General features: G+C 38.6%; 1 protein-coding gene across 2 annotated transcripts in view; it reads left to right on the top strand.

Moving 5' to 3' along the window:
• LOC118808059 overlaps window positions 1-23,524 on the top strand; it is a 154,721-nt gene that overhangs the window by 23,708 nt on the left and 107,489 nt on the right. The window contains exons 2-3 of one of the 2 annotated variants that reach the window (XM_036570428.1): window positions 2,758-2,879; window positions 12,209-12,256. In XM_036570428.1, coding sequence (XP_036426321.1) covers window positions 2,758-2,879; window positions 12,209-12,256 — 170 coding nt within the window. Of the gene's footprint in view, window positions 1-2,754; window positions 2,880-12,208; window positions 12,257-23,524 lie in introns of both variants that reach the window. The other variant, XM_036570427.1, reaches the window with a different exon arrangement.

The raw sequence follows: 23,524 nt of genomic DNA, 5'->3' as shown, positions 1-23,524 counted from the left end.
GATGTGTGTAATTAGAGAGTAAAGTAAGTATAAGATGAAAACTGCACATTAACGATGAGCTAAGAATGAAACTGCTGACTTTGAAATTGATCTGTGTTTGATGTGTTTGTCTCTCAGATATATTGAGCCCATATGAATGCAGCCATATGAATGTTTATTTGAGGGCAAGGTTTGGCAGTCATTAACCCTTTGCTCACTTAGCGGTAATTATTGGAGCTCTTCTTCTGGAGCTTTAAATGGATGACTTATTTTGGAGCTCCAATACTAATTCTTCTTATAGTCCATAATATTTGCGCAGCAAATTAAACTGAGATAATGATTTTTTTTTCCTTCCCTGAAAGCACTTAGGTGTTAATGGTTGATTAAGTGTTCATTAAAGGGCAGTCATTGCCTGATGTAATTGCTTATTTTTGCCGCAGATAGCTAATGTGTTCTCTGTTTATGGCAGTTCCATATAATTTTCCGTTTAGATCCTATCTAAGGCAGCACCTCAAGTGAATGAGCGTATTAATGACTTGACAAAAACAGATTCCCGTCAATTGCTGTTAGGCGTGACAAAATGACAAATTGACAAGGTAATAAGCAGCCTGCACAAGGCAAGGCATAGAAGATTTACTCCCACATCTCTCTCTGCATGCCCTAATCAAATAATTGCACAGCGCATGGTTAATGTTGCGCAAATTATGCCTGCATTAACCCAATAATGGACAGACACTAGAGACTGCCACAGCATCGAATAATGAGAATCACTTTCAGCTCCTTCTTTTGTCAGTGCTGCAGTCGTCTCATAGCTTCTGCTGTCATCAGTGTTGAACACAATGTGATGACAGACTGTTGTAGGCATCAAGCACAAATGCAACTACAACTTGTTCCTGTTTGAAATAGCTGGACTGTTTGGGACCCCTAACTACTTTATTATGCCACTTTATAATGGCACACCTACACTACAAGGCCTGAAGCATGTGGACACCAACATTATATGCTGGTTGAGCATTTTATTCTAAAATCAATGGCGTTAATGTAGAGCTGGTCCCTGCTTTACTGTAGTAACTGCCTCCACTCTTCTGAAAAGGCTTTCCATTAGATTTTTGAAGTCAGGAACTGATGTTGGACAAATGGAGTGTTTCGGTTCATCCTAAGTGTTGAATAGGATAGAGATATGGCCTCGAAACTGGCCAGTCAGGTTATTCCACACTAAACTCAACAAAACAAAACACTCTCAACAAAAGGCAGAAAGGGCCTTCCCCAAACTGTTGCCCAGTTGTCCATAATGTCATGGTATGCTGTAGCATAAGATTTCCCTTCACATGAACTAAGGGTCCCAAATCGTGATAAACAACCCTAGTCCTTGATTCCACCTCCACCAAACTTTATAGTTAACACTATGTTTTCAGGCAAATGAGGTTGTCTTGGCATTCACTAAACCCAGATTCATCTGTCAGACTGCCTGACAATGAAGCATGATTTAGATCCCAAAAGAACACATTTCCACTGCTCCAAAATCCAAAGGTGGTGTGCTTTGCAGCACTCTAGTCAGTGCTTATATTGCACATAGTAAACTAAATATATGAAAACTCCACTAAACAGTCACTTACAGAGGCATTTTGAAACTCAGTAGTGAGTACTGCAACGGAGGACAGATGATTTTTATGTGCTGTGTGCTTCAGCACATGGTGGTCCCGTTCTGTAAGATTGTGTGGCCTACTACTTCTCAGCTTAGCATATGCTGCCCCCAGACATTTCCACTGCACATTAATGATACTTACAGCTGATCAGGGCAGCTCTAGCAGGGCAAAAACTTGGTGACCTTGATCCAACACTCTCAGAAATAAAGGTATGAAACCGTCACTGGGGCAGTACCCCTCTTGTCACTGGGGTGGTACCTTCAAGGGTACATCTCAGTACCTTTAGTAAGGGAACATAATTGTACCATAATCCACTGAAATTATATTTTTAAGTTATACTGACTCCACACACCCTTTCTCATCTCCAGGCTTTTTATTTTATTGTTCTGTTTTAAAAAATTAGGTTATAAAAAGGTACAATACGTACTTTTCATCTGGAAAAACATTAAAAGTACACAATTGGACCTTAAAACCACTGTTGTACTTTTGAGGGAACATTTACATTGTTTGTACCTTGATAAATGAAAAATATACCTGCACAGAACCTTTATTTCTAACAGTGTATGACAGTACAACATTGCAAGTCCTGAGCTCTTCAGTACAACCCATCTTAGAAATGAGTGTGGCTAATATTGCTAAACCCATCAATTAGAAGGGGTGTTCACATTCTTTTGGCATGTAACATTGACATGCACAATTTTTCAGCCTTCTTAGATCCTTTTCATCACATTTTTGACCACAGAATCACTGTTGATCAGATATTATTTGGGTGGTGGATTATTCAAGCACAGCAGTGATGCTGATGTGGTAGTGTATGGTAGTGTGTGTGGTGCAGGCACAGTCACTTTGCTGTGGTTTTTACAAGTAATTGTCACTGCTAGGTTAAGTGTGATCCACCACCCAAAATTATCTGTCCATGACTCTGTGGTCATAAACATGACCACTGATGAAGGGCAATGGCCAGCACAAATTGTGGATCAACAGATACAGTATACCTGCAATGTGGAGCTACAAGGAAGGGGTTTCTAATAAAGTGGCCAGAGAGTATATATTGTTTATAGATAATGCTTCTCTAACTAATCTTGTACAGGCATTCGTGTTTTTACTCATTTATTTATTTCTGTGTTAGCAGAAATGCCGGAATGCTTTATCTGCAGAGACGTGCAGCTGGTAGATGGAGAACCGCTGAGGAGATTTTGTGACTGCAAAAACCTCATGGCCCACCACAGCTGCCTGCTCACCTGGGTCAGAAAGGTATATATACACACTTGTGCTGACCACGTACTACATCTCTGAATGTACGCTCAAATGTCTGGGGACACCAAGCTTTTAAAAATGTTTTAATACAAATGAGTGTTTGCTTTGTTGGCTTGGAGTAACTTAACATATTATAGACCAAGCAGGTTTATTTTGAGGACAACGATTTCACATATTTGAGTGTTAGTGACAGTGCTGCCCTGAGAACAATACCATTTTATCCCCTTGTTCATCAGCACTCGTTCTTTAAGCTGTTTGTACAACCTCTGGACCATATGTGTTTGAAACAATAGTTTCAAAAAAAGGGTCAAATCATTATTTTAGGTAAAGCCTGGCCTTCATACCAAGGAAGATGCTGTGATAAATCTGAAGCACTGCTGAAGCTAATTGCACTGAGTATATTAGAAAAGAGTCGTTTTACATATTTAAACTTTTGCACATAGATTCTACCACTGCAGTGGCAAATTGTATCCCACAATTTTAAAACCATCAAAATGACAAAAAAAAACAATAAACCATAGAAAGTCAATGTATTTCTAGCTATATTCCTAAATTAACCAACACAAAACTTTGATAATCCCTCTGTGTGAACTTTTATTTTCATAATTTTTAGTCATGCATTCACTGTTGCTGAAGTACACATTTTATATGAAACAACAATTTTGATGACTGTTTTTCAGTTTAAACTGTAAAAATAAAAGGATTAAATGATTTAATGGATAAATTTAATTTATTTTTTTATTTTTTATTTTAATATTATTTGCCAGTGGTGTCACATACTAAAGGGCTTACAACTATTAAAAAAAAAAAAAAAACATATGGATATCTCAATGGAAGAAAGGAGAAGAACCATAGGTCTATGGTGAGAGAAATCTTTATATTCCTAAATGGCTTTAAATCTTTCCATTTATGTACAGTTAAAATACAGATGGCTTCACGTGTTGCAAAAACACTGTGTCAGTGGTGTAACTCGTGAAAGAGTAAGTGATCCTTAAATTTAAATAAAATACTAACATAAAGGCAATATTTGTAATTTTCTGCATTCAGTGTCAGTTTAAAACTAAAATAGCAGTGGACAATATTTTAGAAAAGCTCAAATGTTAGTAATTTCATCAGTAGTGTTATGGTCAGTGGTGTTACTGATGTTGTTCATTATAACAGACTATGTTTTGTACTTGAATTGCATATTAACATTTGCACCCCGTTTGCCACCACAATTCTTATTTAATGGGAAATAAGTAAAAATCAAACATTAATGGGAACAATCCAATAGGAAACAAACTTGTCCCCAAACTTGTGATGGGCAGTGCATGCTGATGTTGCTTTATTCATGTCTAAAGTAGCACACTTGGTCGAGGAGCAACACTTAGCCGTGTAGTTTCTGAGCAATGTTTGGTCTCATCAGGGCGGGAAGAAAGTGAGCTTACAGGGTTTTTTTGCACTCCTGCAATTTTTCTTCTTTAATTAAGGCTTCAGAGAGGCTGGTGGGGCGCGTGCTCTCCGAGTGGTTGGAGGTGTGTGTGGGTGTCTTTTATCTTGCAGCCGGGGCAGTGTGGATGGCCTGCTGCTGCATGGGGTCCTGAGGTGGAGGTGGTAGGGGGTTCTGTTCTCACCCCATGACTTAGAGGCCAGACCCAGTGTGAGCAGGCCAAGTGATGAATACACACATGCTATCGTCCATCACGGCTGCACCCCTGCCATCAATAGCCTGCTGCAATGATTAACTGCAGCCGATAGGTCCCATAGTTAGTTCTGTTTAATTAAACTGTGCGCTGGGCGCAAATACAAATGGATTCCAACCTCAGGAAGGGAAAAGAGTCGTCCTTAACCCCTTATTTTCTCACTCTTATCACTATATATCTTACATGTTTTATAGTAGTTTCTGAATATTTCATAATAGTTCAGAGGATCGTAAGTCTTAAAGGGGAATTGCAACAATTTGTCAAATGTTCTGCAAAATTCAGCCTTTGAGATGTAAACAAAGTCATTGCGAGTGGTTTGATGTGAAACAGCTAGTTGTGAAGAAACTTATTAATTTCTTTGCGGTTGTGGTGATAGGAACCAGGGGGCAAACACAGCAATTTTATTCACTATTCAAAACAACCAGTGAACCAACATGTATATTTTGTTTTGTAATGATAAAATGCTTCTAATGATAAAATAGTGGTAAATCTGAAAAAAAAAAAAAAATCTGTATGTTATATGTTGCCTTACAGCACCCTGCATGTACCTCTCCCAATTAATAGATTAAAAAAAAAAAATTATGTTTTAGGCCAATCTCAAGGAAAACAATATTGCATGCATCAAGTAGCACATTCATGACAATTTTATGTAATGGCTTTTGGTGAGGGAAGTTTTAGAGGCACTAAAAGCTGCTGACATCTGGTTCCTATCACTCCCCGTAAACAATTCAAGCTCAATAAGTTTCTCCAGAATGATGCATTTCACATCAGACCAATCTCAATGACTTCTTACAATTTATAGATCCAATCAAGCAGATTTTTTTTTTTTCAAATCAGTTAAATTTCCCTTTAATCTTTGGAAGTTCAGTTAATACTTAATATACTATTGACATGTAATTACATACCTTTTTGATTATATTGTGAGTTACACAGTTAATTATGTTTAAATTCAATTTACATTCTGTAGTGACAGCTTTGAGTCTGTTCTTCTGACTTTTTTATGTTTGCTTTGATGTCACAAAATTACAAAAACATGACAGAAATGTAAATGATGTTCTTTCATACTGAAAAAATCAAGACTGTACACACACACACATCAATAATTATTATAATAAAATATCTCCACTTGTACTTATAAACATAAATGTAGTATGGACTAGAAGCTTAGAATCTGCGCTTCTGACCAGATTTCTCTCCTTGTTTCACTGAACCACAAGTGAAAAATAATTAAGTATAAAACTGATAAATAATTACACCATAATTTTATAATAGCGAGCGATAACTGTAATTTCTAAGGGAAACCCCTTAAACCTTTTCTAATAACGACATACAGTAATACATCTTAGTTGTATAGTAGTTACTGAACAATGAGTAGTAAGATTAATAACTTAATAATACACTTGCAGTGTGAGGGGTTAATGAGGGCATGAAACTAGCCCCAAACTTTCCCAACTTTGAAACTCTGAAACATCGTGGGGAATTGATGTAGAAACACTGCGTCTTACCTAGCGGCACAGCTTTTATTGCTACAATAGGAAAGTTTCTTAAGAGCAATGCATCTCCATGAGACAAGGATAGGCAAGAGATTAAAAAAGGAGCCTCCCCGTATGTTTAAATAATGGGGGTAATTATCAGGACCTCCCAGTATGAACGTGTATAAGCAGAATAAAATGAGAGTGAACCCCTTTTTGATTGTGTGTGTGTCTCTGTTTTAACGCTGCACTGTTTAGACTACGATTGCAGTCTGCCAACACAGCCATCAGTTGTCCCAACAGTTAATACTGCTTTATGGGCTTTGCATCTTTTGATGCCGGATAGGCTGAAAGTCTCGCTAAACCCTGTTTATGCAGCGGCCTTTCCATAAACACTGGCTCTCTGATTCTGAGACCGCCACAAATCCCACCATGCTTTTCCAAAACAGTTGCACACATAGCCAGATCTCGCACACACACACACACACACACACACACACACACACACACACAGACACACACATGCACTCACTGGACCAGCCTATTGTTTTCCACATGAAATTGAAACCAGCGGATCTGCCTGGCCATCATGCCTAAACTATTCCCAAACAGAGCACTCAAATCCACAGCAAGATTATGATGATCAAAAGGAGCATTTTTTCCAAAGTGACAAAGACCGTCAAAGGATTTGTCTTCATTTTATAGTCTGCTTATCCCATGCTGGGAGATCCAGTTTTTGTTCTCCTCCCTTTCGAATAAATGTATTTTTTACTGCACATCCAGGAATAGTATATGACTTCTACACTGTGCATGAAGCACACAGAAAGTTATAGACTTTTAACATCTTAATGTGTTCATGTGTAAAACTACCAGCATTTGGTCAAGCAATTTGAGTGTACCATGTTCAGTACTGGGCCATTTAAAATTATGTGTAACGCTGTTTAACCTGGCAGTAGGCGTGCAAATGTTTAAAAAACACTCTTAGAATAAATACAAATAAATACAAAATATATTGTGGTTTGATTTGTGTGTGTTTGCTTAACCATTTCCAAACCTCTTTTTGAAGAAGTCTAGTATTTACAGATGCCATCCAGTCCTTAGTGCAGCTAATCAGTGCAGTCTTGTGCAAAAGTTTGTACACCCCAGTCACATCACATATCTTGTTGATTTTCTAATTGTAAATGAGATCACACAACCTCTACAGAGAACAGTTTTTTTCTGTATAGGAAAACTATGACACACAGTGTCACTGATGCAAGGCACTGCTGATGATTGAGTCAGTGAGTGAGTGAGCAAGTGAGCGAGCCAGCTAACAAGTTAGTTAATTAGTTATGAGCCAGGTCCATGGAGTAAAAATAAAAATATGACAAAACTCAAAAATATAGAGCGCAAATAAATAGAAATTCTGCACAAAAACTGGTAGAAAAAAATGCCACATTTAAGTCTAATTCACTGTAGAGGATGTGTTAACTTATTTTCTCTTAGAAAATCAAGAAATCATATAATTCAGTCAGGGTTATTCAAACTCTTCCTTATGACTGTACTGTGCTGGTGTTGGTCAGAAACAAAATCCGTGCTCTTCTAACTGTGTTCCTCTAACCAAGATGTCAATAACATTTTTAAAACATAAAAAAATCGTGTTGCTTGTTTTCTATATTTATGTTTATTTGTAATAATTCTGATGTTATATTGAGGTTTTGCTGACAAACACACACTTAATGTTAAGATTTCAGACCCCTTGAAAGTCCTCAGATTTGTCTGGATTACAAATGACACTTTGATATTTTGTGCTGTGTTATATTTTAATTCAAAAGACTGACTCTCAAAATGAATTAGTTTAAAGTGAAATTCTTACAAAGAAAATATTCTGTAAGAAAAATTACTGACTGAAAAATACTGTTTGCCTTTTTCAACCCCTGGCTGTAGAGGCTCCTAGTTTACACAGGTGAAGGATATTGCTCTAACGAGGATACAAATGCTTACAACTGGCCTCTACTTGTAAATCATTAAAGTAGTTAATGTTTTCCGGATAAAAGACCCCCTTAATTCAGGTACCACTGAAGGAAAATGAAAATAAAGACCAAGGAAGATAAAGGAAGTTATAGACATGCACAGGAAAAAGGAAAAGGCCACAAAATAATATCCAACTGTTTCAATTTCCCAGTGAGCTCTGTTGGATCAGTTGTAAGGGAATGGAAACTGCATCATGCCACCCAGGCACTGCCTAGACAAGGCTGACCCTCAAAACTCAGCATCAGAGCAAGAAGGGAACTTCTGAGGGAAGCCACAAAGAAGTCAACAATCACGCTGACGGAGATACACAATTCAGTGGCTGAGACTGAAGTGAAGGTGCACCAGTTATATGTACGGGAAGGTGTAAAAAAGAAGCCATTACTGAAGAAAAACCACAAAACCACATCAAAGCACATGTAGAGTTTAACAGAAAAGTGACACAGCTAAAATGCGGAACAAGGTTTTGTGGTCAGATGACACAAAAATCCTGTTTGTGGCACAAACCTGAAACTTCTTGTTTGCATTTGCATGATGAAAGAATCAATAGAAATGCTCAAAAGTGACTTGCAATAAAATCTTACATTCATGTACATTACAGTAAAGAACAAGTTTTCTCCTATAAAGTTACTCTTTCAGAGTGACTTACACGGTTTTCTCATGACAGAGGCCATTTAGAGGTCTAATTGCTGAATATCTCCTTAGAGTCTTTGTTGAAGTACAGACTCAAACACACACACACACACACACACACACACATACACACATGCACACCGTTGTGCTGCATTCTCTCGTCCTCCTCTGGATGTGTCTGTGCATTCCTCTTCTCCCTCTGCGAGTATGCACGGAGAGAGGAAAGGCCACAGTGTGCGTCTCTGACAGTCTGGCTGAAATCAGTGATTGACCTGTCACTTCTCGTCTGATGGCCATCTCCCCGAAAGCAGGTCAGCCGCATACGCCTAAAGTGCCTCTTAACCGCATTTTATGAAGCCAGAAAATGTAATCCAATAACTATTTGACTCGTGAGTGCTTTGTGCTGTGCAGTTACCGGCGAGAGTGTGCACTGTTACTACTCTTAAAAGCAGCTTAGGTAAAAAAAAAGGAAGAAAAAAAGGCCAGTTCAACGTGCTAATCTAATTTCACTAACAACATTTACTGACCAGTTGTTGCGGCACAGCACTAGTATAGATCCTTGAACCAAAAAGAAATGCCAAAAAAGAGAGAAAATGCTTTTTTATTCTAGAGCTCAGATTAAGTTTAAAGTGAAATTCCACACCATACCATTTTTCTAAATTTCTGCATGATTCAGCGTTGAGATGTAAAAATCAGTCAGAGTGTTTGTAAATGAAATGGCATAGATAAGAGAAACTTACTAACACAGATTTTGTCATAGGAACCAGGAGTTGTGATGCTTACAACTCAAATATAGACATTTTATTTATTTTATATACAAAATGACCTACATGTGTCTTCTGAGTTTTATATGTAATGATGAGAATGGAAAAATAATAGTAAATCTGAAATTAAACGGATTTAAAAAAAGGTTTTAGGCCAGAATATTATCTCAGAACATCATATATTGTAAAACGATAATTTTTTCCTTAACCATTTATTGCGATAGCTTTCAGTGAGGGAGCTTTTAGAAACATGAAATTGTGAGGACACCTGGTCCCTATCACTAAAACTGTGACCAATTCTGACACAGCATGTTTCTCTAGAACACCGCATTCCACATCAAGCCACTCTGAATTAATTTGTTTATGTCTTAAAGGTAAATTTACAGAGAAAATTTGAAAAACAAGTGAAAATCCCCTTTAAGCCAAAACTAGAAAGGGTTGAACACTATTGTAGTCTTTCAGTGAACTATCTTGGCAAGATTTGTGACGATGCATTCATGTGCAACTGCTTGACACATTTGAGTCATGTAAATTCAAAGCACCATGTTTTTTTGTTTTTTTTTCAGAGTAGTCCAAGACTAGGCTTAATCCATGTGTGGGAAACTGGCCTAATACTCACTCTACTCCAGATGCAGGATCTGGATCTTTGCTAGCGCTGCATGTGAATTGTATGTGACATGTTAGCGAATAAGTTGCACATATACAGCATCTTTTTTTAGGCCAGCTCCGTTTGGCCCCCCTTCTCCCCCCATGCAGGCTCAGAGAGACAAATAGCATGGCGCAAAAACTAATTAGCAACCAGGAACTAGTTAAGAGATGGCCTCTGAGACAGCTAGCAGAGTGCTAGAGGGCTGATTTAAATATAGGGCCGGAGTCAGTGACTGAGTGTGCCTGGGAGATCCTGGCTCCTCTAGGCGCTCAACATGCTGACCTTTGACCCTCATTAGGAGGAGGGCGCTCCTGGTGGAGCGAGACCCTTTCAATGGCGGACAAGGGCGTATGAGGCGTCAGGACAACCGCAATCAAGCTTGCAGTGGGCCTACTGAACAGGAACTACTGATAAAACAACCAAAATACCACAGAACAAGGACGATATCATCCACTACCACTCAGCACAAAGCACGTCAAAACCACCGCAATCATTCGGCCCATATACCGACATATAAATATGTTTTCCATTCTTGTACAAAAAAAAGACCTTCATCTGTTTTCAGTCTACGGCAGTTAATGGAAGTCATCTTATGTGAAAAATAATACTCTTTCCAAAATATGTAATTCAATCCATATGAAACAGACCTCAAAGTTGTGGAGCAAATGACAAGGGGAAAAAAGCGAAAAGTGGATATGATTATGGTTGGCCAGATGCAGAGCAGTCTGTAAAATGCTAACAACTAACTAAATTTAGCCTGAGCTACCCTCCGAGATGTGGCCTCAGCTAAACAATGTTGAAGATTTTTCAAAGACCTGCTTGTTAAGATAAAGTAGTTTTATATGTTGGATTCAATAAACATTACATCACTGCAGTGATCCTTCAGCTAAATGACCTCTGCATTCAGTTTATTATATTGAGAGATATTGAGTTAAGATACAGCACAGACTATCAGACCTTCGTATTTCTTTAAGTTTCCTTTATAAAGACACAATAACATGACACGTCATAAAAAATACATGAAGATTTAAACAATTGAAGAGTGTGATATAATTTTAATAAATAAAGTAAATAAAGTTGGATTTGATATGTATTTATTTTATATATTTGTCTTAAACCCTAAATTATGTTTTATTAAAATCAATTAATCATTTAAAAAAAATAAACTTCTGAGTTCGGAGTTTTTTGAGTTGTTTCTCTTTCATTATCGTTCTTTCTTTCTGTCATTCTTTCTTTCTTCTCTCTCTTTCTCATCTTCTGTGAATTCTTTTTCCTTCTTTCTTTCTTTCTTTCTTTCTTTCTATCTCACCTTCTGTGAATCTTTCTTTCTTTCTTCTTTCTTTCTTTCTTTCTTTCTTTCTTTCTTTTCTCTCTCACCTTCTGTGAATTCTTTCTTTCTTTCTTTCTTTCTTTCTTTCTTTCTTTCTTTCCCCTCCTTTTTCTCTCTCATGGCTTGATCATTCCCATCACTGCAAACATACATGCATTTCCATTCATTAGGCAAACACACTCTCAGCAATCAGGCCACTGCTCCGGGGGCCACGGGCCTCTTGTAAAATCACATCGCTTAATAGCACTGTTCTATAATTATATGCCATTAACATCTATCAAAATGAGCTCCCACATGTCATGCATATAAGCTCCGGATCTGGCGATTGTGTTTCCCTCTCTCTCTCTCTCTCTCTCTCTCTCTCTCTCTGTAACTCTCTCTCACTCTCTCACTCTCTCCTTGCATGTCTTTCCATTACGCTGTCCAGCATTTACAGGGATAAATCCGGCTAATTGCTAATGCGTAACATTTATACTATGAGGCCCTTAATTATTTAGGTAATTAATTTTAGTTGTATCTTGTTTTATGGACCACACAAGCTTTTTCTATTAGCTTGTGCGTGTGGTGGCCTATTGCTGAATTATATGCAGAGCATAAAGTAGGACTGAAGCGTAAATGATGTAGCCTTTATTTTTGCTGTTGTAAATGATGTATATCTCCACTGTTGCGTGATCATGTGGACATAATTGTGGGCTCTCCTGCTTAGGAGGCCAAAGGCACTTAAAAGAGGCACTAAATGCAGTATCAGTGCAGAGGCCTTGGTAAACTTTTCTCTCTGTATTGCAGGGACTTGGAAGTGAAGATAGACTGAGATGCAGTGCATGCAATGCTGAGGTAAGGGTTTGTTTTTTAAACATTTTTCTTAAGAAGGATCATGAAATTAACATTTCAAACTAATTAGAACTTCAATCATACATTTGCCAAATTATACAAACTACAACATGAATGAAATTATGTCAAAAGTACACTAATCTACAGAGGTCAAAATGTATATATGTACATATGAATATAGACTTCCTAACACATGCATAAGCATTGATAACATATTGAAAACATGATGAATTTTTATGAACATATTATGTCAGTTTTCCAAAGATAAAGTAAATGACTTTGTATTGACATCAGTATTACTTTTTGAATTTCATGATGTAAGTAGTTTTCCAATAAAGTGCTACCAATGAAATAATAGTACCACATGCCATTAAAATGGAATTCCCCTTTAAAACAGCTCAGCCTTCCACACCGTTTGTTGTTTATTGTATTGGATCCCATATACTAGCCCTTTAATGAAAAGATATCATAGTGATGGCATCTTCTTATGTTTGTTGAGTTGTTCTCTCGAAATACTTTGCTTGTGGTTGCCAGATTTTACTTGCAAATGCATCTTTGCTTTCATGTGGTCAAGCAGATTGCTAAACCTTTTGATCTTACACGGTAAATAAATTTGGTTTATTCATATTTTGTATGCTGTTAAAGGAGTTAAAGGACTGGAGAGATAAAGATGGTGTCCCTTTTAATTTCCTCAGCCCAGGATATTGTAAACTCTGCCAGTTGGAATGCAGTGCAGGGCCAACATCACAAATCTTGTATGTGTGTCCAGCAATGGGTGAGTGTTCGCGGGGCTGCTCTGTCCTCTCCCAGCAGATAGTATTTAAGTCATTAAAGGGACATGGTCTGTTGGAACAGACTGAAACCTGAGGATCCAGGCCACTAATAGAACTAATGAGCAATCAGCTCTCTCCCTATTGCTCTGATTGGGACTGGTCTATGAGCGGCCATGTTGGTTATGCCTTTTATAGGCCTCATGATTAACCACTAATAATGTGCCAGGACACCCACAGTTGGGAGGGGATAGGAGAAAAAATAAATGATCGTAATATTTGGCAGGGTGGTGAGCGACGTAATTTCCCAATGCATATTCAGTCCGTGTGCTCAAATTTAGCACGCTTTCCCCCAGTACTTTCCTGATGTTAATTCTGCGAGGCTGAAGCGGGCGGCGCTGCAGGAACTCATTTGTGTAAAATGACAGATGTGGATGTGGTGACACACAAGAGGTCAGCGGCTCGGTACGGCATGTGTGTGTGTGGGGCTCAGCCGTCCTGCCTTCTGCTGACCAGCATGTATTAGCGTTACTGTGTATTTGCAATAACATATTGACTGAATTCTGTGAAAGGCCATAAACAGCCCTGACTCAATAAAAGATTCTAAAAGACTTTGTAAGAGCTGTTACTTTACTCACTGAGCCACTGATCAGACATACAAGAATTCATTTGCTCAGTTTTGTCTTGAAAAAATTCATTTTTTGCACGTTTTCTTTTTCCCAAAACACTCATGAAAGGCCTCTATTTGAAGCAATGTCCTTGTTATGAATTCCAGACTAAGTTTTTTAGATTCTTGAGACAGCAGTACTAAAAACTAGAATCCTGTGAATCTCACTGTTCAGACTGCCTTATAACTTTTTTTTTTTTTTAAATTCTACGCAGCACTCTGAAAAACAAAGATGCCATAAAAGTTTCTTTGGATCGATGCCATAGAAAAAACACCTTTTGTTCCCTAACAAACTTTTCAGCTAGGTCGCCCCCTAGCACACAATGCTAACAAGCTGGGTAGGTGAAGATTGGCATGTGCTTCTTTCCATGTGAAGCATCACTGTATCCTTTCACTTGGACATCTCAGCACACTTAGGAGGAGAAAGCTAACTGCCAGTTCTGTTATGCCAGCTAACAAGATGCCTGCATTGGCTAACATTGCTACTGAGTGATGGTGAATAGGGAGGGCCAGTACTAAAAACCTCTCACAGTGTCAGCATCTCACATGTAGAACTGTTAATATTAAAATCAGATGCAAGAAAAAGTTGATGCCATGCAAAAGTTTAGTCTAGCAACACAAGTGCCTTAACATGCCACAGACACAACTGAGAAATCTCAACGCTGCTAGAAAAAACAACACAGACCAGCATATTGCTGTTGTCGGAGGAAAACCTAATATCTCTACTACTTTACTTTCAATGTAAGTCAATGGAACCAGACTTTTTTCCAAGTCATGAAATTTACACACAATGTAAAGGCTAACAGGCATTTTCAAAGTATGTCAATAACTGAATAATAAAGACAAAAATGGAGATACGAGGTTTTCTTACCATGCTAAGTGACCAGCTAAACCAGCACTAAACCAAGCATTACATCAGGATAAGCCACAGCTTTTTCCAGCTGTTTTCAGCTAAGCTAACAATGATAGCTGACGTTAGAAAACTGTTCTCAATATAACTTTGACAGGCCAACATGCTTTCACATTATTCATGGAGCAGAAGGTAGTTTACTTTTTGGTGAAGATGACGACTGCCTCTCATCTAATGTTAAACTGTTAGCTCTAGCATTAGCTCATCTACTGATTTAACAATAGTGGCTAAAAGAACTAACTTCACTTTTGAATGACAGAGGCATTTTGCATTATAAAAACAATCAATCATGTTAGAAATGTACTCCTCTCTCTGCTTCCTTTGTGCAGTTGGACAACTGACTGACAAAGTAATGTTATGATCACCATTCAGAATGTTAACAGTACCTAAAGAAGTTAATCAAGTGGTCTTTTTTGTTTCCATGTCAGCTAGCTAAAGTCTTTCCACAGTGCATTGTCTTCCTCTCCAGCCTAAACACAGCATGTTTAGCTGTACCACTGCAAAGACGAGCGTCCACTGCGCATGCACATACTTCTGTGTATGCATCAACCTTGACAGCATCAACCATTTTCACCATTACACCGGTTGTGGATGGCTGTGGCATCACTAGGAAATTATTTGTTAAAGGTTGTACAGCAATTTAATGTTTTCTCTTAAACTGTACATTCAAGCCAATAACCATTTAGCAACCTTAATTATCCTTAAATTGACCATATATTTATTAGCTAACATACATACATACATCATCTAAACCACTTATCCTTCGGGGTCACGGTGCGGTGCTGGAGCCTATCCCAGCTGTCATTGGGCAGAAAGTAGGATACACCCTGGACAGGTCGCCAGTCCATCGCAGGGCAGACAGACAGACACACACTCACACCTAGGGGCAATTTTAGCATGTCCAATCGTCTTTGGACTGTGGGAGGAAACCGGAGTACCCAGAGGAAACCCACGCAGACACGGGGAGAACGTGCAAACTCCTCACAGAAATGACCCCGGTCGCCCGGCTGGGAATTGAACCCAGGGCATTCTTGCTGTGAGGCGACAGCGCTACCCACTGTGCCACCGTGCCGCCCTTATTAGCTAACATTCAGAATTAAATTAATAATCAAACACCCAGAATCTTACTGTGATTCCTCATTGCCAGTCTATCCTTTCCTTGTTTGGGTCACTCTGTGGCCAACAGTCCATTGGCAGGGGTACGAGGAAATGCTGGAGAGCAAGGTCAGTTGCATCATGCACTAATATCTGTATGGCCTGTACGAGAGAGGGCTGCATCATTTCATTACTGCTCGTACTGCACATTCCCATCAATCCCTCAGCCCTCTGGCTCCTTTCTTTATTGAGTGACATGGAGACTGCACTATCAAATATATATATATATGTATTTTTCTAAGAGGAAGACATGATAGTAATAGTAGTGTGCTCTTTAAGTCAATAGCGCTTAAAAGGCCATGGCTCTCACTCATGTCTGGCCTGACTAGACTTCAATATAGATTTTGCAATAGATTATTCCCCCCACTTAATGTTAGCATGCATTAGCTGCCAGATTTCAGTATTGAGGGCATCATCTGATTATGGTGATGCACAAACAAATAATGGCTCTGTTTGGGCTCTATAGACCTGAGGGCATTACAGATTTTCTTTTTGGGTTGTTTGTGGTTTGTTTGTTTGTTTAGTCAAATGAAATATACATGTTGAGATATACTCACTTATATTTATTATTGGGATATATTTATTGATAATCAGTGCTGCAGACATCATCTGATTATTTTGATAAACTGTAAAAAGAAATATGGGTTCTATAGATTAGGGGTGGTTTAACACAGTCAAAAATGTTACAGTTTCACAGCATCATGGTATTAAGCAAAAATGAAAAACGCACAAGAAGGTGGTGAAAATGAAAGGAAAATTGTAGTGAAATATGAGTTATGAACATCAACACTTGCACATGCTTTTTATTTAACATATTGCATTGGCATTATCCCTTAACATTAGTTTTGAACAATTTCAGAAACAATAGTCTGTGGTTGGTTATTTTGATTGTTGGTTCAACGGCCCTTTCCTGTCAAAGAAGATGGTTATTGTTAAGGGACAAAATGCACCAGACACGATAAGCAGAAGTATTGTGAGACTATGATGAGACTATGCCTTGCAAATTAAAATGTTTGATTATATTTGATAATGTATTTTTGTGAATGACTTTCCTCCCAGCCCAATTATATCCAGTAGTCATTATAAGCTGAAACAAGGGTTTAAGTGAGTGTATGAGTGAAATACTCTTTCACAAATATAGTTGGCTGGCAGTGTGTAGCTCTGAGCCAAGCAGCTAACTTTGCTAACTTCACTGGCAAACTAACTTCAAACATTATGAGATGTTTACCTAAAAGGCACATAAGAGTATGCATTTTGCTTCCTCCAGAATGGCTGAGCCAAGGAAGTGCTGTCAGATGTTTCCACAGTTGTTATTTTGCTTTTTAAAGCTGTTAGCACCATAATATCCATTTACAGCATTTAGCCGACACTTTTATGCAGAGCGACTTACAAAAGTGCTTTGTTGTTAATCATAGAAAGTACACTAGCTAGTACGAAGAGTCCAAACTAACCATGAGCTTTCATACCTAGAAAAAAAGATACAAAATACAGAATTAAGACATGTAATACTAGACATTTCAATAAGTTTGTTGAAGATGATGAGGGGATCTGCTGTTTGGACAGCCTGTGGGAGTTTGTTCCACCACCTGTGTGCCAGGACAAAAAGAGTCTTGATGCTTGTCTTTCATGTGTCTTGAATGATGGCGTGTCAAGCTGAGCTGTATCTGAAGCTCGAAGGACTCGAGGTACTGATCGGGTTTTGACCATTGCCATCAGGTATGGAGGGGTTGTTCCATTTATGCCTTTGTAGGCAAGCATCAGGATTTTAAATCTGATTGGGGCAACTACAGGAAGGCAGCGTAGGGGACGCAACAGTGATAATTTGTTATATTAATAGCTAGCAATTTATTTACAACAAACATGGACTGCACAGCCAGTCAACAATCGGCACGCTGCGTGCTGAAATGTGAAAAAGGCTGCTGTAGAGTATTTAAGGTTAAGTCAGAAGGGGGGGAGTTATGGCTAAAATAGGTTGAGAACAATTGGTTTAAGGAATGATAACTCGTAAATGTGAATAGATGCAAATCCATTTTAATCTGTATTAAAAAAAAACTGGTAGGGTAAGCATGGGGATACACTGTGACTAACCATGAAACTGTGACGCCGTGACAAACTTACCAGAGACCAGAGGGCATTCCGGAGCTTTGCTTTGGTTGTTTTTAGGTTGAACTCTGCTTGACTAAATGAACCGTATAAATATAGGGATATATTTACTCGTGTTTCAAGAATGATGAAGTAATACAACCAGCATGACTGATCTCAGGATACTCTCTCTCTCTCTGTCTCTCTCTCTCTCTCTCTCTCTCTCCCCATTTCCCTCCTTCTCCATCTTTTTTTTTTTCATTTTTGTCTTATTTTGTGCCTCGCAGCACCAAGTGGCCTCCACAAGCCTCCATAATGGCTTGCAGGCTGTCCCACCTGACCAGGGTAATGCAACCCAATACCCTTTAAATGGGAGTCATTTTCAGCTTTTGTTGCTGTGGCGAGCCTCGGGGCAGCTGAGGGAGGCCGGGGACACTGAGTGAGCAAAACAATTTGGAGAGAAGTGCAGCAGCACTCTTCCCTCCACCTCTTTCACTCGTTCGCTCGTGAGTGAGTGAACACAGCCCGTGTCCACTGCCTGCCTGTGTTAGGCCATTCTACTCGCATTTAAAATCCTGTTAAACCCCCTCAACACCAAGCTCGCACTATGTCACCCCCTGCTGCGTTTACACACACATGAACACTCAGACACCCACACACACACTTAAGAGAAACAGTGCTGCCCATTTAAGTGGGCTCCCTGGGCACACACCTAAAAGCCCACTGTTTTAGTGTTTGTGCACATCACACCTTTCAAAAAAGTGCAAATTATATATAATATGCCTGTTTTATCCTCTTACACTTTAAAAATCCATCAGTGGGTTCAGACTTTTCTTCCATACTCTTAAAACATAACTTATATATTTGTTTCATAATAGTTACTGAATAAGTCTTTTACAGGGAAATCAGACTTAAGTTTAATAACTGAATAATAAGCCTGCAGTTACAGGTTAAGATGAGAGACAATAATCCTACAGTACTATGCAAAAGTCAGAGACCACCTTTTGTTTATTTAATTTCCAGTCAGAAGAGCCATTGAGTACAAGTTATCAGGGTATATTTCTGATGACATTAGATAAGACCTTCTGCACTTGCATCAGAAAGTCAAAGACAAACAAGGGAAAAGACAAATGTTTCCAAAAAATGATTAAAAGAAATAGAGAAACGGGGCTCCTAACATGTCATGCAAGACCTGGTAGACCACCAAAACTGTCAGATAGTTCAGATAAACAGATACACATCATGTTTGAGAAACAGGACAAAATCAAGCTCCACTCTTGCTTCAGATCTGAAAAAATCCATAGGTGTTTCTCTCCATCCCTCCACTGTGAGAAGACAACTCAACACTATGAGTCTGAAAGGTTGTTGCTGTCAAGAAGACATTCCTGAGAAAAGAACATGTGCAAAATAATTTTGCGAATGAAGACGCCACTGGTGTTGTCAGAACAATGGACTGGCCACCCTAAACTTCCCTGAATGTGTTTGAATTATTTGAATTGTAAGAAGCAGAAAATGAACTTTTGAGATATGGAAAAATGTCACTGCAGATTTCTTTAAAAGACTGAAAGCAAAACTCCTTAAAAGAATGGAAACTGTATTAAGGGTAAAGTGTGGGCACACTACGTACTGAAAAATATTAGCATTTTTTGCATTATCTACAATCAAAGCTATGCCATGTGGCTTTGTTGATCACTTTCTTCCCAAAATGTTACTCCTACCCAGAGTAGCAAGGCATAATAGCTGTTATTCTTTCTGTCTAACCAGTGATGTAGGTTACTACTAGTGTGCTAAAATTAAGGATGTGTCTCCATCAGTGGTCAGTTTGTGGCTACAGAGCCACATTTGGTTGTATATTTGTGGGTCGTAACCCCTCTCAACCTAGCAGGGACACTTTTAAAAAACCCAGCAACACCACCAAATACACCAGCTCTACACACACTACCATGCAAGTCTTACTGTCTGTGCTGGTTACAGAGTCCTCTTATTTAGTTAAATTGTTGCTAATGATAATAGAATTTTTTTGTCTGGTAATTTTAAGATGGTTCCTAGCACTGAAGCCAGGGCTCGCTCAAACCTTTTGGGGGTCCTAAGAAGGATTATTTTGGGATCCTAAGCAGGATTTATTCATCTTGCTATCTGATGTACTGCAAAATTAGAAGCTAACTCATACAATGAATACCACAAGCTGTGTAAATGTGAATTTACAAGTGGCTAATTTGTGTATTAATGAAGATCGGATGCTCATTTGGGGTTTTAAGTTACAGTTTAATTTACAGATAACTTTCTCAGCATTCTCATTCTCTGTGGGGTTTGTATGGGGCCATCTGGGGTCAGATGGGTTCATCCAGGGGTCATGATGCAGTATTTCTTGTTTACCCAGCTAACTTTAAGCTTAGTTTGTTCTAGCTCTTGTGTCAGTGGTGACAGTGTTGTTTTTTTTTACCATTAGAAATGCTTTACTTTCTATATATTTAGGTGATTTATTCTTTCTTCTTTGGTGACTCCTTCTCAAGTTTGATGCATTTAGCTGTTCCTCCTAAATGTCTTGCTTTCATGTGCATGTGCAGAAGGATTTATCACAGCCTGTGTTTCTAAACCTGGATTAATAGAGAAAGTTGTTAACGACTGCTGTAAAGTGAGTTAACCACATCCATGCTAGGTTTTGTGAAGCTGAAACTCAGTCAGAATGTCTCAAATTCAAGCTGTTTTGTTAGACAGACCCCATATTGGCTATTTCTTGTTATAAACCAAAACAAATGGCATAATGTTACTTTTACTCCTCATCTCACTCCAGCATCTTAGACAATATAATGGTACAGTAGTAAGCCAAAAGTCGTTAGGGTGCCCCCTGGTGGTCTTGGGGCCCTAAGCTGCTGCTTATGTTGTTTGTTAGGTAGAGCCAGTACTGATTGAAGCAGATGCAGGAGCAAACACAGTGATGGTGTGTGAGCTAAAGCTTAATCTTTGTCAAATAAAAGAACATAATAAACTTGCAGTTCAGTAAAAGTTGTAGTTGTAATATATTGACATCTTAAATTTGGTCACAAAACTATAATTAATCTAGCAATAAAGATTGGAATTGTGAATGTCATGCAAACTTTAGCTTAGCCTGAGGCCTTCTTCTCTGAAGTCATTTTGCCTGAAGCAGTTTGAATAGGCCTGTTTTGCCTGATGTACAAGAGCTGAGACATGAATTTGCTCTTTTTATACAGGCATGATATCCAACTATAGCACTAAGCACTTTCAACGAGGGCAGCTCAGCCACGTTTCTACAATAATCTCATACATCAAATGTGGTATTATTATAGGATATCACAATGCCCAACATGTTTAAAAGTTCAATCATGTTTATACGTAGGAATATTAGTGTCTTGCTAGGATTTGCATGAAATAAATGAGATGAACAGGTTCCTAAACTGCCAGTGAATTAGTTCTTACCATCACTGAGGGCTGTTTCTGTGGTAACACAGCTAACTGTCACCAGGCACAGGCCTACTGCAGTGCTGAGAATGGTCAATGACAAAAGTAATATCTGGTCAGCAGCAATCCTGTGGTCAGAAACTGACCAATGTCAGATGGGCTAGAGGACAGCTGAGAAACCTTACATGACAACAGATGCTCTACAGTCTGTAATTGTACACCTATATGGTGGACCTATAAGGAGCTCATAAAGTGGCCAGTCAGTATATAAATTCTCAACCGCTGCATCACAGATTCTTTCTGCACAAGAACAGACACACATTGTTACTTTGCCCACACACATGGACACACATGTCTTCTAGTTATGTCCAGTTTGGGCTAAAGCCATCAAATATTAAGCAGGACAGTCAGTGTGTGAAAGTCATCTGATTGGGGGCTGACGTACAGTAGAGCAGCTGGGCCCTCATCCCGCTGATGATGTTTCAGCAGCCTCTGCACTCGGATCAGCTAATGCATCAGCGTAATAACCTTTTAATGTCTGCATTATGGTGCCCATTTAATATTTGCTCTCAGAACGATGCGCTTGTAGATCAGCAATGACTGCAATGATGATAATGATAATCATACAGTCCTAAGCTGTAAAGCAATACATTACTCTGCTCACCGGTGGTTAAAATTAAGAGCCTTTAGCCATTATGGCTTCGGGGAAAAAAAAGCTAAAAAAAAATATATAATAATAAAACCTCCCTGCAATTCTGCTAATGCAATTTCTCAAAGCATTTGCCATTTAATTTCAACTCATTTTGTTGATACTGCTTTTTCTTTCTTGTTTTTTTTTTTTCTTTTCTTTTCTTTTTTTCCCTCCCCCGGTCTTAGCAAGTGGATTTAAAATGTGGTCCATTTGCATGAGTTATGCTAATTTGTTAGGGCAACGAATGCATTAATTTCATTAGCAAATGGCCTCAAAGCAATAATTACCAGAGTAGGTGTGTCACAAGCAATCATGTTAAAATTTGCCAGTTAATTATTAAGATTTTGTTCGGAGGGACCTAGATTTGACATGAGTAGCCGAGGGAGGGAGAAAGAGAGGGAAAGCGAGAGAGAGAGAGAGAGAGAGAGAGAGAGAGAAAGAGAGAGATAGAGATAGAGAAAGAGAGAAAGAGAGAGAGAGAGAGAATGTGAACAGGGGAGCTAATGCATTTCAGTGGCCGGAGCAAGGTGCTTGTTGTTGTGTTGGGGGTAGGTGGGGGTAGGTGGGGGGGTTTTGCATGTTGACAGCACACATTGTGGACTAATTACCACAAATAGTACTGGGCTTGCTGCTGCTCACTGAATCCAGAGGGGTGTAATTAGAATAGAAAGCAGGGCAGGGGCTGGTGGAATGGCCTCTGCTCCCATTGATTGGAGTCCAGCAAAGGCAAAGGGGGTGGAGGGTGGGGGTTTAGGGAAGGCCTCTCCTTGGCTGTCATTGCCTTATGCCCTAACCAGCAGGGGCCAAGAACAGATTTTAGGATCTGTGATAGGTGGTGCTGTTGCAGCTCACTTCCATTCCAAATGGGTTAAGTGACCTGAGAATGCTTGGTAATGTATGCTGAGTGGAGTGAATATCTCTTATATTGTCTCTGTCATATCAAAAACTTCTAATCCCTTGTTTTTTTCTTTTTTTTTTCTTTTTTCATACAAGTAAGTTGTCCTTTATAATGTGTGAGCTTTTAACTTTTTGTTACAATTTGACCCAAAGAAAGTCCAAAATGACTTGGAATAAGATATTGTTATATTACAGCACATTACATTATACGTTGCATTTTACTCTTGGAGAGAAATGAGGTTTTGTTACAACACTAACCACACTAAGGGTTTGGCTGCAAAACACATTATTGAAATATCTGTGCTATATTATGATTAATACCACCTTTATTAGAGGAGTAAAAATGTATTTTCATTATACATCAGCTGTTCTTTGACAACATTCTTGTCAAAAACTCATTATATCCAAAATTGTTACAAATGGATATACAGCATTTTGGAATGAAACTCTTCATATGTTAACTCAATAAAAGCTTCCAGGCTCATTATTCAGTAACTACTATGAGTAATTTGGCAGCTACTTTGCAACTAATGTGTAAGTGATGCAGTTATGATGTGTACTGTTTTGCCTTTCCTTTGAGTTTAATGCTATAGTTTGGTAAAAATCGTAATTTGTGAAATTTTCTCAGACAAAGTATTGACAAAGGCATTACATACTAAAGCTTATTATTCAGTAACTA

This window comes from Colossoma macropomum, unplaced genomic scaffold (genome assembly GCF_904425465.1).
Source record: "Colossoma macropomum unplaced genomic scaffold, Colossoma_macropomum, whole genome shotgun sequence".
NCBI lineage: Eukaryota > Metazoa > Chordata > Actinopteri > Characiformes > Serrasalmidae > Colossoma > Colossoma macropomum.
This window is presented reverse-complemented; position numbering and strand designations above follow the sequence as displayed.